General features: G+C 38.0%; 1 protein-coding gene across 1 annotated transcript; it reads left to right on the forward strand.

The window, feature by feature from the left end:
• The first annotated feature begins 304 nt into the window (after positions 1-304).
• On the forward strand, positions 305-10,938 carry LOC132434413 (C-type lectin domain family 9 member A). Its single transcript, XM_060026080.1, has 6 exons — positions 305-428; positions 1,946-2,026; positions 6,711-6,857; positions 8,680-8,831; positions 9,971-10,092; positions 10,752-10,938. The coding sequence occupies exons 1-6, from the start codon at positions 305-307 to the stop codon at positions 10,882-10,884; spliced, it is 759 nt and encodes a 252-aa protein (XP_059882063.1). The 3' UTR covers positions 10,885-10,938.
• The last annotated feature ends 3,317 nt before the right edge of the window (positions 10,939-14,255 follow it).

Here is a 14,255-nt window from a genome sequence, read left to right on the forward strand (position 1 = left end):
CTCTGCACTTCTGGCCCTTTCATTTGAACAGTAATCCAGGGCTATCACCTTCAACATCTGCTACATTGTAGAAACCAGAGCAATAACCTATTCTATTATTGGCCATTTTGAGTTCAGTTTCTTTCTCACTTCCTTCTTTACCAAGTTATGCTTTGGCTTAAACTTCTACTTTCTGGATGAAGATGCATCTATTCTATTCCTTAAACTCAAACATATTTCCCCCCTGGTGTGAAAAGGTAGCTAATTTCAGTTCTTCCATTAATCTGTTCCTGACTACAAAAGGAGTTATTTGTCTCAGCTTCTCATGTGGACCCTTACCTATCAAAGCACCTCAGACATGCAGGAGGAAGAAACATACACCTCTCTTCAGTGGGATAATCCAACACCAAACCCTTACCAGAAACATCTGTCTTCCACCAAAAATTCAGGTAACCAGTTCTACTTATTTAGACCAAGACCTTGTGGTTTATGGGTTTTCTTTTTTCCTGTTCTATGAGGAGCCCAAGGTGATTTTTCTAATCTGAGATAACCCACTTAAGAGTAGTATAATATGCGTAATATGATGCATAATATTGCATAATATGCAATAGTATTATAATATGCATAATATTAAAAATGAAATGAAATGGAGGAGAAGTAAAAAGGAAAAGAGAAATGGACTTGACAAATATGTATTACATTGGTTTTCTCTCTCTCTCTCTCTCCTCTCGCTGGAAAGACAAAGAATTCCTGGATTTGGAAAATAAGTGAAAGAAATCATATATTTTGTGTAATTTTAGTTCCCACGTAAAAACACCCTGCACATTATCTGATAAATACTAAGAAGTAAAAGAGAAAACGTAGGTTGAAAAAACTGGCAAACACTCATCAGCCTGGATCAGTTCTGTCTTTATAATTTAATATTTGTATTAGTCTCCTATTGTTTAGGTAATATATTACCACAGACTTAGGGGCTTAATACAACAGAAATTTATTTTCTTATAGTTCTAGAGATCAGAAGTCTAAAACGGGTTCCACTGGGCTGAAACCAAGGAGTCATGGGGCTACCTTCCCTAGAGAGGCTCTAGGGGGCAACCCATGCCCTGTCTTCTCCAGTTTCTAGAGCTGCATTTCTTGCTTTCCTTAGTTTGTGGCTCCTTTTCCATCTTCAAAAGACAGTAGCACATTTTCAAATGTCTCTCTGCTTCCTCCATCATATGGCAGTCTGTCCCTCTAATCTAAATCTCACTTATAAGTGCCCAGGTAAAACAGGATAATCTCCCCATCCCAAGATCCTTAACCTAATTATACCTTTAAAATGTCCTTTTCCATGTAAAGTAACACTTACTGGTTCCAGAGATTAGGACATAGGCATTTCGGGCAAAGCTGTTATTCAGCCTACGACATTATCCGACGATAAATTTTATACATTTTTCTGTAACTAGCATTAAGAATATAGCAAATCACACATTCATTTTCCTTTCCTGAATAGTTGCAAAATTACCTTAAAAAATTGTCCTCATCCAAAATCATACGTTTAAAGGGAAATACCTTTGAACCAATCATGCTCAAGTGACACTGACAGGAGATGAGATTGGAGACAGCCTCTTTGCTCTCAAAAACTAAAGCCTGCTGCCTGGCTTGCCATCATCTCCCAAAGATTGTTGGAAGAGAATACACCTAACTAGTTACTAAGTTTGTGGTGTTATATAAGGATAAGAGAAGTATACTATTAAAACTGTTCAAGTTGGCATTTTTCCAAATCCAGTGTATTCCAAGTTATGACTTGCATTTCCAAGAGTTTGAGTTCACCTTTTCTTGTTACACACAGTTACAAGGCCTCGGTGATTCTCTAGAAGGAATGTCTAATGTTAACTCCTTAGTCTACTCAGTGTAGTCCTATCCTGACCCACCTCTTTCCTCTACTTTCTCTAATTCAATTTCATTGTCTCTATTCCTTGTTTAGGAACATGGTGTCTTGTGACGGTGGTTTTATGTATCTTCTGCATAGGCTCATTAGCAACCTCCATTTTCTTGGGTGTCAAGTGTAAGTACAAAAGGATATCTTCAAAGTAATCTATAGATAGGTTACATACTTCATGTAGTGTTATATACAATTATATGTACGTATGTCGTGGAACTGGAACTTCGTAATTTATAAATGGATAGACAAATTAATTAGAAACATCTAAATGACATAAATGATATAAGATAATGGCTTCCTTATTTAAGTTATGGGACATTTATTTGATATAACTCTCAAGCACTCGGAGGCTAATGATAACTTTTAATGTTCAATTGCATGTTGTTTAACTCAAATCTAATACCATAGGTCTGTTGGGGAAAATGATGCAAATAATTGCTTATATCATGACTCAATTTATGAATCATGTTAGTATGCCAAAGCTTGCAATTTGTAAGTTTTCAGTATAGGCTCTTCCTTTTCTAATATACATTTGTTCTAAATTTGACTTATATGATTATTTTAATATGTCTTTCACTTTATATTTGATGAGGTACCAGTTAGTATGTTTAAGGTAAATGTGAGAACTTTGTTCGAGCCAATATTTAACCACATTTCTTTATTCGTTTTAGTCCAAACTGGAGACATGTTTCTATATCTAGCAAATGAATTTTTTATAAAATGTAACAATTACAGAACTGCAGGTTCCAGAAACAGGACTAAGACCCTTTATTATCACTCATGCTAGCACTGAGAAATATGCTTAGCAAGACAGAGAGGAAGGCTATTGTCTGAATAATTCTTATTTCTTGTATATCTTGGCAAATCATTTTTCTGTCTAGGAGGAATTAGCTGGCAAAGGAGAATTAGGAGTTCTGAAATGAAGAAGAGAAGAGTACAAGGTTTGCTCCCACAAAGTACAGGAAACTTGACCTTGTTCATGTTAGCTATGATCTTATTTTCCTGGCGGTTCAGAGAGGAATGTTTTAATAATTTCTAGGCTCTCAAGAAATAATTGTTACCTTGTCTATCTCCTCAAATAAAATTTCACAGCCCAACATAAATGTCAGAACTTCCCTTATCTCACCTTATCTTCCCTCTGTACTTTATTAAAATAAACATAAACAGTATATATAATATACTATATATATATATAAAATACTAGTCCATTTTTAAAAGAAATTGACAATTAAATATCTGTTTATCAAACATATATACTGGAAGCAGATTTGCAGAGTTGGAAGAGAACTACCATATAAGTCAATTAACATATAATAATCCAGTTTTTTCTGTAAAAACTGGGGACTCTTAATGAAATATTGCCAAGTTCCATTCTAACTGCAAGAATACATATTTAACTGACATTGCAAATATCAAAAGATATGGTCCAGGTATCCATTCTGTATAACAAGTTTCAGTGTTATTTTATAAATATTAACTACTTAGGGTAAAAAGATGAAAGAAACTTGAAGTACAGAGAACAGTTTCAATTTAAAGCAAAATAACTGAAGGTGTGACATCTTGAAATAATGTTGTCAAGTGAATGGAATGTAGAATTTGTTTTATACATAAAAATAAATCTATAGTCTCCAATCTCAGTTATTATATAGCCAAAAAGCACATAGTACATACTAAGGATGTTGATAAAATCATACTGTACACTTTTATGTCCTCAAAAATCTTGTTCTCTGATGGGGACATAATTTTGTTTTCTTCTCTGTTTAGTTTATGAAATCTGTTAAGATCAACCATGACAATCATGTTCTTAACAAACTCTGGGTTATCTTAAACTGAATGAATTAATTTTGATCTAGAAATCCCACTTCTGGAAAGTTTTCCTATTGATAAACCTGCACATGTAGCAACAGGAAGAAAAACAAAAAAGATTGAAAAAAATGCAATTGCCTATCAGTAAGGGACCACTTAATTAAAAAATGATACCTCCACACTATGGGATACCAAGAAGCCAGAAGAAGAAGAAGAAGGAGGAAGTGGAGATGAAGGTGGTGGAGGGGCAGGGGAAGGCATTAAAGGAAGGATGTGTGGCTTCCCTGGTTGCACAGTGGTTGAGAGTCCGCCTGCCGATGCAGGGGACACGGGTTCGTGCCCCGGTCCGGGAGGATCCCACGTGTCGCGGAGCAGCTAGGCCTGTGAGCCATGGCCGCTGAGCCTGCGTGTCCGGAGCCTGTGCTCTGCAACAGGAGAGGTCACAAGAGTGAGAGGCCCGCGTACCGCATAAAAAAAAAAAGGAAGGATGTTTATTACAAAAGTGTGTGGAAAGACCAGGTTCCAACAGGCAATTCTTCCTCTCCATGTAAGTGTCCTTTCACGACACAATTTCTCTCTTGGATTAGGAAGCACCGATGTGTACACAAGACACCTTGGTACTTGGGAGCCCAAAATGAAGTCTTGCTTGGGAATTTATGTCTTGCTGACCACCTGACATATTCCTGAGAGGTAACTAGCCTCAACAGCAGAGCCTTCTCAGGGTCTCTTTGTAACCAGGGACAAATCGTCAATCGTATGTCATCAATGAACAATGCTGACAAGATAGTATAATCTGGCCCCCCAAATCCTCATACCCATGATAACAAAGCTACACTATTAATCTGTAATGTTTCATGCCTTGTCCGGAGATCAGTGTCATGTAGGAATTTTAAAAACACTGCTCATGCTGATTCCAGGCCAGCCCAAATGAATTCTCACGGCACAATAAGGACCACATATATAAGACTAGAAACCCAATGAAAAAAATTACAAAGGATATAATTATACACTTCATTGAAAAGAAAACACAACTGACCGTTATTTATACATGTGTGAAAAGAGTTTCAACATCAAACATAAAAAGATACATGCAAATTCAAATGAAATTGAGAGAACATTTGTATGAGATAATAGAAGATATACATTAGTGTCTCTCCCCTCTACTCTGCTGTGACAAGAGCACTAGGAACATCTTTCGTTCTAATAATTGTCTTTGACCAGGTCCCTGACACAGGGCTCCTGAAACGCTTGTAAATTCCTAAGTGATAAGAACACTAGGAATATCTTTTGTTCCGATGAGGTGACTGTGGATGGACTCCTGTATGGGGGCTGGTCACCACACCATGATTAGAAGCTTGGAATTATCAGCTCCACCCCCCATCCTCCAGAGAGGGGAGAGGAGCTGGAAATGGCATTAACAATTGATCGTGCATGGGACTTCCCTGGTGGTGCAGTGGTTAAGAATCTGCCTGCCAATGCAGGGCACACGGGTTCGAGCCCTGGTCTGGGAAGATCCCACATGCCGCGGAGCAACTAAGCCCGTGTGCCACAACTACTGAGCCTGCGCTCTAGAGCCCCGAGCCACAACTACTGAAGCCCATATGCCACAACTACTGAAGCCTGCGTGCCTAGAGCCTACGCTCCGCAACAAGAGAAGCCACTGCAATGAGAAGCCTGCGCACCGCAATGAAGAGAAGCCCCCGCTCGCCGCAACTAGAGAAAGCCCATGCGCAGCAACGAAGACCCAACGCAGCCAAAAATAAATAAATAAAATAAATTTATAAAAAAGAAAAACAATTGATCATGCTTATGTGAGGAAACCTCCATAACATCCCAATAGTGTGGAGTCAGAGAACTTCCAGGTTCGTAAACACATCCACACTGGGAGGGTGACACACCCAACTCCAACTCCATGGAGACAGAAGCTCTTGAGCTCAGGACCCTCCCAGCCCTCTCCCAATGTATCTCTTGACCTGGGTGTTCATCTGTACCCTTTATCATACCCTTTAAAAAACTGATAACTCATTTCCCTATCAGTGAGCTGCCTTAGCACATTAATTGAACCCAGGAGGGAGTCATGGGAACCTCCAATTTGTAGCCAAATCAAACAGAAGTTGTGGAAACCTGGGGACCTACTACTTGCATTGGCATCTGAAGGGGGGAGCAGTCTTTGGGACTGAGCCCTTGACCTGTGGGATTGTTACTTTCTCCAAGAAGATAGTGTCAGATTGAATTAAATTATAGGACACTGAGCTGGCGTTGTGGAGAAGGGCGAGGGGGGTGGTGGTGGAGAAACCATACATTTGGTGACAAGAAGTGTCAGAAAAGTCAAGATGATTCACAGGAGAAAGGCTTATAGAAGGAAAAACTGAGTTTTTCCTATACAGTTTGCATCGGCACACATGGAAGGTAATTTGGAAATATCTAATACAATTTAAACGCACAAAACTTTGACCCATCAACGTATCTTACAAATATACTTACACATGTGTGAGATTATGTATAACTAAGGTCCTTTATTACAGTACTTCAGTAATATCAAAAGATTACAAATAGTCTAAAATAGAGATTTATTAAAATAAATCATGACCTATCCATACAGTAGAATGCTATATAACAAAAGAATGAAAAAGCTCTTTATGTACTAACACAGTATTATGTCCAAAATATATTTTAAGTGTTAAAATAAAAAGTGAAAAACCATGTAAAAAGATGGTTACCATTTGTGTAAAGGGGAAGGAGGAGATTTTATATCCATTTGCATGCAAAGTTCAAAATATCTCTGGAAGAATAAAAAAGAAATTGGCAAACCTGACTACTTTGGGAGACTGGAATTGGGTGAATAAGGAAACAGGAATGGCAAAGAGCCTTGTTGCTGTGCATTCTTTGTAGGTTTTCATCACAAATATAATCAGTAATGTGTAGTTCTCTTTAGTCTATGTTGAAGGTTTGCTTTGTTATATGTCAGTATTTTATCAGGAATGGTTGCTATTGTTTGAAGTGTTCCAGGTGTCCACTACTGCAATGAAGCAGCAACAAAAACTCATCCAACAGGACAGAGCACTGCTCAATTTCACACAGTGGAAGAGAAACCATGGCCTGCAGATGAAATATTGCCAAATGTTGATGCAGAAGTCTTTCAGTTCAGGTAATTGATACAAAATCAGTTTCCACTGTGTGGATACACATGGATACACCAATTCCTCAAAACAACAACAATAACAACAAAAAACCAGTGACATACGTTTTATTCTTTGTCAAATTATAGTCAGGATTTCATAATAGGAGAGACATACTTTTGATCTACACTTCAGTTCAATCTCATATATATACATATATATATATCAATAGTATGTGGAAAATACTGAGGTTCCACGAAATACAGATAAGGAAAATATACAGTCAAACGTCAGAATGGAATGTGTGAGATTAGTAGGTAAGATTAAACAACAAAAAAAGCAACATTTTATGTTTTATCCAATCATTCAAATTTACGTGTATCTTTAATTAGAGCTCCAAATGCCTCAATTTATTTAGTTTAGATCTTGCTTTAGATTCAAATGTAGATATCTCTTGAAGCAGAAGATTCATTTTGAAAATCAGGGACTTACAAAAATTATAACAATGCAGGGTTCAGCTCATTTTTAAAAATTCTATTAAGTGACTTTGGTTTTATCTTTTTCATCCCTTACAGGCATTTTAAACCTGTCTATTTCTACTTGTTAATAGTGTGTCAAGTACTCTATGGTTACTTAACTAGTGTTTAATAATACTAATACCTAAAATTTAGAGAATTAACTTCCCTGTAGTGGATGGCATCTTAGTAATTGTCCATAAGAGAGGTCAAAAACCTACCATAGCTCCTTCTAATTGAAATTTTGTCAAGTAAATGTTTAAAAACATCAATGTTTTTCAATATAGCAGACTACCGAAAGCATGAGTTAGGCCCACCTCTGAGCCATCAACCTTAAATCAGTGACAATATCCATTTTGGAGACTTGCAAATCCAGCATGTTGTCAACCTTTCAACTGTCACTTCAACACTACTTATGCTATGACTTTAACAATATTCAGGATACTGACTAGAGTGTATTTCAAACAAAGGATATTGAAGAGCCTTAAATAACTTGACATCTGTGCCATGGAAACTGATAATGAACCATTTTTGACCTTAAGTAGAAGGCTTTTCTCTAATGACTAGTGATCTGGCAGTGTCTTTCCCTCTATAAAACTGTGCCAGAAACACTTGGTCAAATTCCTGCTCTTTGGTTCCCCTTTTATACATTTGAGCATCCTTCTTTTGTACGTTCTTTCTTAACACAGGTTCTGTAAAACTGGTTAAACACTGTGGCTTACTTCTTAGTTATATCAAAGTCCTAAAATAAACATATTGGTCAGTTGTGTTTTTGTTCACTTTTCCTCACCCACAAATTTTAAAACCATTCCTCAAGGTGCATTGTTTGTTCTCTCCATTCTGTGCGAAAAATTTTCATGTTTAACTCTCAGAATGTAAACATCAACTTGAGGTTTATTATGTTACTCACCTAATTAATTGGGAATGTACTTATTATTATGCTTGGTACATTCCCAATTAAATTGGGTCAATAAGATTAAAAGACATGAAACAATAAGCAAACAAATGAAGATTATAAATGATGTAAAGTTAAAAGGAAGAAAGATTTCTAAAAATAGAATAATCAGATCAATTATTATAGAGGAGGAACAATTTGGGAATAGATATTCTCAAATTAATTTTATCTTAAACTAATTCTTAGAGACCTACTGCACTTGGAAATAATTGTATAAATCTTACTGTATTCAGCCTCAAAGCAGCTGAAATTGGTAAGTACTGCATCATATGAACCATTGGGTTAGAGTCCAGCTTTACTGGGAGTGACACAAGGGTTCTTTTGAGAAGATATGCTACTAATATTTTTACAATAACTTTAATAAAATGTTTATATTTGAAGCCCATAACTGCAGCCCTTGTCCAGACAACTGGATTCGCAATGGAGAAAGTTGTTACCGTGTCTCTGAAAGCTGGACAATTTGGCACACCAGTAGAGAGGATTGTTTGAAGCAGGGATCTAAGCTTCTACAAATAGACAGCAAAGAAGAAATGGTAAACACTGTTTTATGGTTTCACATCATTCTGAAAATACCATATTACCCATTAAAAGAAAAGACTAGTTCTCATAAGACAGAATTCCTTGATACTCTATAACAATGGTAGATTTGTTGAAAAAAAGGTTTAACACACAAAGCAAGAATTAGCATGGCTTAGTTTCCTTTTAACTCGAGAAACAAAAAACGAGATGGTTATTCAAAAATCAAGGAGAATATGTTAGCTCTATGTCCTTTGTTAATCAAAAAGGGGAAAGGGTAAGAGAAACACCGTTTTGTAACATGGTAACCCACTCCAAGATATGCATACATTATAAGTGTATGTATGTTTTAAATGTCTTATTTTCAATGCTGTAGGGAAGTATAATAAGCTATAACAATTTTGTAATTATCAAGAAAAGTAGAAGTATAAAAAGTGAGGTGTTGTCATGAAATGGAGAGATTTATGAAAATAAGCATTTGCTAAATGAAAAGTTTAATTGACCTTAAATCTAGTTTACTAACATCTTAACGAGCAAACAGTAAGATGTTTCCCTGAAATCATTCTACCCATAAATTATGTGCGAAGTAGAAGACATAGTTACACATTTCTGAATTTATTAAAAATGTGTGCCTACTGTATTCAGTAACTAGTCAAAATTCCTTTTTGTAAGAGTAACAGTAGAACAATTTGTTAAGGTTATGTAATAAACCAAGGCAACTTGGACTAACTTATTACAGTTATGGGTTCACATTATTTTTTCTGTGCAAATTTATTGACAAAAGTTAGAAATATTTCTTCTCACAAAATACGCCTACAGTTAAGTTGCTTTTGGAATCTTCTAAACTGTTTCTCACATTGAAATATCCTGGGAAAGTCATATACTATATGCCAAATTCTGAATCTGTTAAAACTATTTTGATACCAGATGCCTACTTTTTCCATAGTCCTTAACACCACATTGATCATTTAGCAATAGGGAAAAAGGTATCCTTTCTTTTAAAAATCCTCTCTCTCTCTCTCTATTTCCAGCTCTCAAATTCTAATTATTTCTGTGGAAACAAAATACCACACTTTATATTTCATAGTCATTTATTGGGGTTTTTCTGGTAGTACCCCCCACCCCATCCTCAGTTCACTGTTCTTGTTTCTTATAGGACTTTATCACTGGCAGCCTGAGGAAGATGAAAAGAGACTATGATTACTGGGTGGGACTGTCTCAGGATGGGTCCAGCCAACCTTGGCTTTGGCAAGACGGCTCCTCTCCTTCCCCTGATCTGTAAGTCTCTGAGGGAAACATTCCACGAAGAATTAGACACAGGGGGGAAATCAAAAGTTCATTTTATTTTATACCTTACATTTCCTCCAGAAGACATAACCAGCATGATAATTTCACAGGCTTCTGATTGGAATCAAAGCCAAGATAATTTAAGAATGGCTACATGACTTCTAAATTTTCTCTGTCTCAGCCCCACTGCCATTACACCCTAGGACATTCACATCAAAATTCCAGTCTGAATGAACAATACTATGTGATTATCACGTACATTTCCTTTGTATCTTTTAAAGGCTAGAGTGCTAAGGGCAAGAGACTATAGTAATTATTAGGCAATTTCCATAGTAAGCTTTCAGAAAGAGCTAGGGAGGCTGGTCAGCAGTGCCTTCCTATTTTGAGAATTAAGAATCAGAAGAGATTCCAAATTAGAGCCTATCCTTTTGTATTCAAGCTTTTTTTTTTTTAAAGTGCTGCTTGTTGAAGTAATATTTACATACTTTATTGAGAGAAAATAGTTCTGTTATTGAAGAAGAAGGGCAAAACTACCGCGAGGGTGACAGATTAAAACAAAAGGAAAAGCTGTACATCTCTCATTTTATTGCCCAGAGGACATTCCCGTAAGCCCAACACCTAACCTCAGATACACTGACTTGCGTCTCCAGGTCACTAATACAGGGACCCCAATCAACTAACCAGGTCTGTGGATACCTCAGAAACAACAGCCTTTCTTCCGCTAACTGCAGCACTTGGAAATATTTCATCTGTGAGAAATACGCGTTAAGATCTTCTACCTGAAAGAAAGTTTGCTTGAAGTGATTGCTCCATTATGGTAATACCTGCAACAGATCATTGGAAAACCTGTAACAATGAGTTTAAGAGTCAGCGCAGAAGTAAACCAGTGCAAGGGTTGTGAAACCAGCTACCCGAGACACAAAACCTATCTTGCATTTACACTTGGTAATATTCCTCAACATTTTCCAGATGTTCCTTTGACATTGTTCAAATTAATTACCGAGAATAAAATTGGTTTAGAGCAACAGAGGACAAAACCCTAAAGAGTGGAAAACAAGCTGAAGAAAAATCATTTCTATTTGTCATTTTTTTTCTTCCTCTCTCTCTCTCTCTCTCTCTTTTTAACTTAGAGTGACCGTGAACTCGACAGAAAAATCTATAAGTCACTGGGGAGATGATGCAGTTTTAGCTGACTGATACTGTTTTTAATAAATGAATAAATGTGATCTTTTAAACTCACCGTTTGCCAGATCTTTCTGTGCATTTGCTGGGTTTCCAGGCATTATGTTATTGGACCAGTAGGATGGGAGGACAGAGATATGGATTTTCAAATTGGAAGGAAGACAGGCTGCTATCTGCTGCCTGTAAGACAATACCATTTTTCGGACTGCAGAATTCTGCTGGAGAGATGAACAATCAGAGCTACACGTAAGTGGAAGGAATAGCCAGGCTGCCGATATCAGCGTGTCTCCAGTAAAGAAGAGCGGCGAGCTTCCTTCCTGCCTCTCACTGAACATCCCCACCACTCGCAAATCAAAAGACTCATGATCTGCATCCTCAAGGTTAATACTCCAGCACTTTTAACTACATCTCTCTGTGCCTCAATGTCCTCCTTGAAAAACAATAATAGAACTTGCTTCAAAATATTGTTTGAGGGCTTCGCTGGTGGCGCAGTGGCTGAGAGTCCGCCTGCCGATGCAAGGGACACGGGTTCGTGCCCTGGTCCGGGAAGATCCCACATGCTGCGGAGCGGCTGGGCTCGTGAGCCATGGCCGCTGAGCCTGAGCGTCCGGAGCCCGTGCTCCGCAACGGGAGAGGCCACAACAGTGAGAGGCCCGTGTACCGCAAAAAAAAAAAAAAAAGACACCACTTAAATAAATAAGGTGAAATAAAACCTAATTAATTGAGGCAGTAAGAAATCATTTAAGTGAACCTGGAAGTCTATTGTAAAAGATGACCTCTGAAGGAGACATTCCTTTAGGAATGGGAAGGGCATGTTTTTGTGTTTATTTCTTTATTTACCCTTGACTTGGAGCTTAAATGGTGGGAATGTCAATAAAAGGGATTATTCTCTAGTTTTCTGCTGAACCTAGAAAAGGAAAATAGCAAAGAAAACACAGTATAAGTTGTCCGCTCTGGTTTTTCCAGCTGGCAGCTCAATCTAATAACCTGGAATAAAGGGGAAATAATAGCAAATTTTAGTAGCAAAGACTGTTTGTCTTCAAGATTCTTCAAAGTATTGTCATGGAGCTGTATTTAGAGAAAGGATAGGAAGCATTTAATAACTCTTTTCAGAAGAAGTACAATGAAGCCAGAGGCAAACATCCTACAGCTGACGTCATCCGCCAGCATGTGATGCAGTATTTACAAGTCCGAGTTTTATCTACAGAGCAGCTGGCATAAGCCTCTACAGATTTCCTCAGTGGTAATATTGCTTTCCACACAGATGGTACGGGTGGGAGATTTTTCCTTGCCGTTTGCTTTTGGCCCAGAAAAGCACGGCCTTTTTCAACACAGTGGTAAAAGACTGGACCTTAACACCGGGATAATCAGTTTCATATCCTAGTCCCCCCAATAATGAACTGGGTATCTGATCTATCTCACTGAGTCCCGGATTCGTTTTTAAAAAGGGAAAGGATAGGAAAAATAAAACCCTGTCCTATCAATGTAAAAGGCTTTTTTAACATGCTCTATCCAAAGGACATTACATGTATGAAAAGAAAAACTTTGGTAATATTGATAGAATAATAATAAGTATCATTAGATTCTAAAAATCTATTCATACAATGAATAAAAGAAGGTATGTACACTTGAAATCAGATTATGCAGCTTTTTGTATTCTTCGAAAACTGCAAGAATTCCATTAGAAAGTATTCGACTCCCAAATATTGAGGGCAACCCTGAGGCAACCTTCTAGACCTTTCTGTGTATTTCACAATCTGCTACTATCTCCAAAGTAAAAGCTCCCAGCACACTTCTCACATTTCCTGCTGTTACAAGACCCCTGACCTGCTTCCTGTTGATAAATTTTAAGAGCTGGTTAATATCCTCAGGAAAAGAAATAGCTCATTGTGTACCCTGGGGAACTCGGGTCTACCAGGAAAGGCCACGTTCCTCATTTAACATTTCCCCCCAGTTTCTTCAGAATTACCTAAACACACAAGAGCCTAGAAGAACAAAAGTTTTCTCATGTTGGAAAACCCATTCACGGTGTGCTACCCTGTCTGATTCTCGACGGAAAATTGTTCTCAGAAAGTCATATTAGGATTATTGCCTACTCTTAAAATTTAAAAAAAAAAAGTTTGTGGACTGAATGCTGTGCCGTACTCCTTTCTGTTCTTCGGAAATACTTGCTCATGTCGTGATCAGTGCTGTGGATTTTATTAGGTAGATGAGGAGGTTGAGGGCAAAGATGGAGAGGAATCAGCTCAAGAATAACAAACGTCAGGGCTTCCCTGGTGGCGCAGTGGTTGAGAGTCTGCCTGCCGATGCAGGGGACGCGGGTTCGTGCCCGGGTCCGGGAAGATCCCACATGCCGCGGAGCGACTGGGCCGGTGAGCCGTGGCCGCTGAGCCTGCGCGTCCGGAGCTTGTGCTCCGCAAGGGGAGAGGCCACAACAGTGAGAGACCCACATACCGCAAAAAAAAAGAATAACAAACGTCAGATAACATGCTGTTATTTTTCCTTTCTCGCCATCCAAAGTGACACTTTCCCTTAGGCTGCAGATCTGGAGAGAAAACACTAATCATCACCCACTAACCAGGCAGCTAGACCTGTTAAAGCAATGACATTTAAAGAGACACCCGTCATCCAGCCCTGAACTAGTCCGCAGTCACGTAAGATGCCAGGGATCAAAACTGAATGTGTGCCACCTCACTTTTATTTAGTTCACCAAATCATTTGACTTTCTCAGATTAACCATATTTTCTTGCTGCAGTAACAAGGCTTAAATAACACTTAATTGCTTAACTAAAGGTCTAATCCATGTCTCTCATTATGCACTTATTATATCAACCACGTTCATTAAATACCTGCACCCGTCATAGAAAATATTTAGTAACATCCACAGGCCCCCAGTGTAGGGACCTCTCTATAATTTGTTCACGAATGTAGGTCTCTGAAGAAGGTGGTTTATGCTTGCTTTCGCTTCCCTA

The sequence above is a fragment of the Delphinus delphis genome, chromosome 11, assembly GCF_949987515.2.
Source record: "Delphinus delphis chromosome 11, mDelDel1.2, whole genome shotgun sequence".
Classification (NCBI taxonomy): domain Eukaryota; kingdom Metazoa; phylum Chordata; class Mammalia; order Artiodactyla; family Delphinidae; genus Delphinus; species Delphinus delphis.

Coding starts and splice junctions, on each gene's coding strand:
- LOC132434413 (XM_060026080.1), top strand. CDS start 305: ATGTGGACCCTTACCTATCAAAGCACCTCAGACATGCAGGAGGAAGAA. Junction 6,858..8,679: donor GCAGAAGTCTTTCAGTTCAG/GTAATTGATACA, acceptor TTATATTTGAAG/CCCATAACTGCAGCCCTTGT. Junction 8,832..9,970: donor TAGACAGCAAAGAAGAAATG/GTAAACACTGTT, acceptor TGTTTCTTATAG/GACTTTATCACTGGCAGCCT.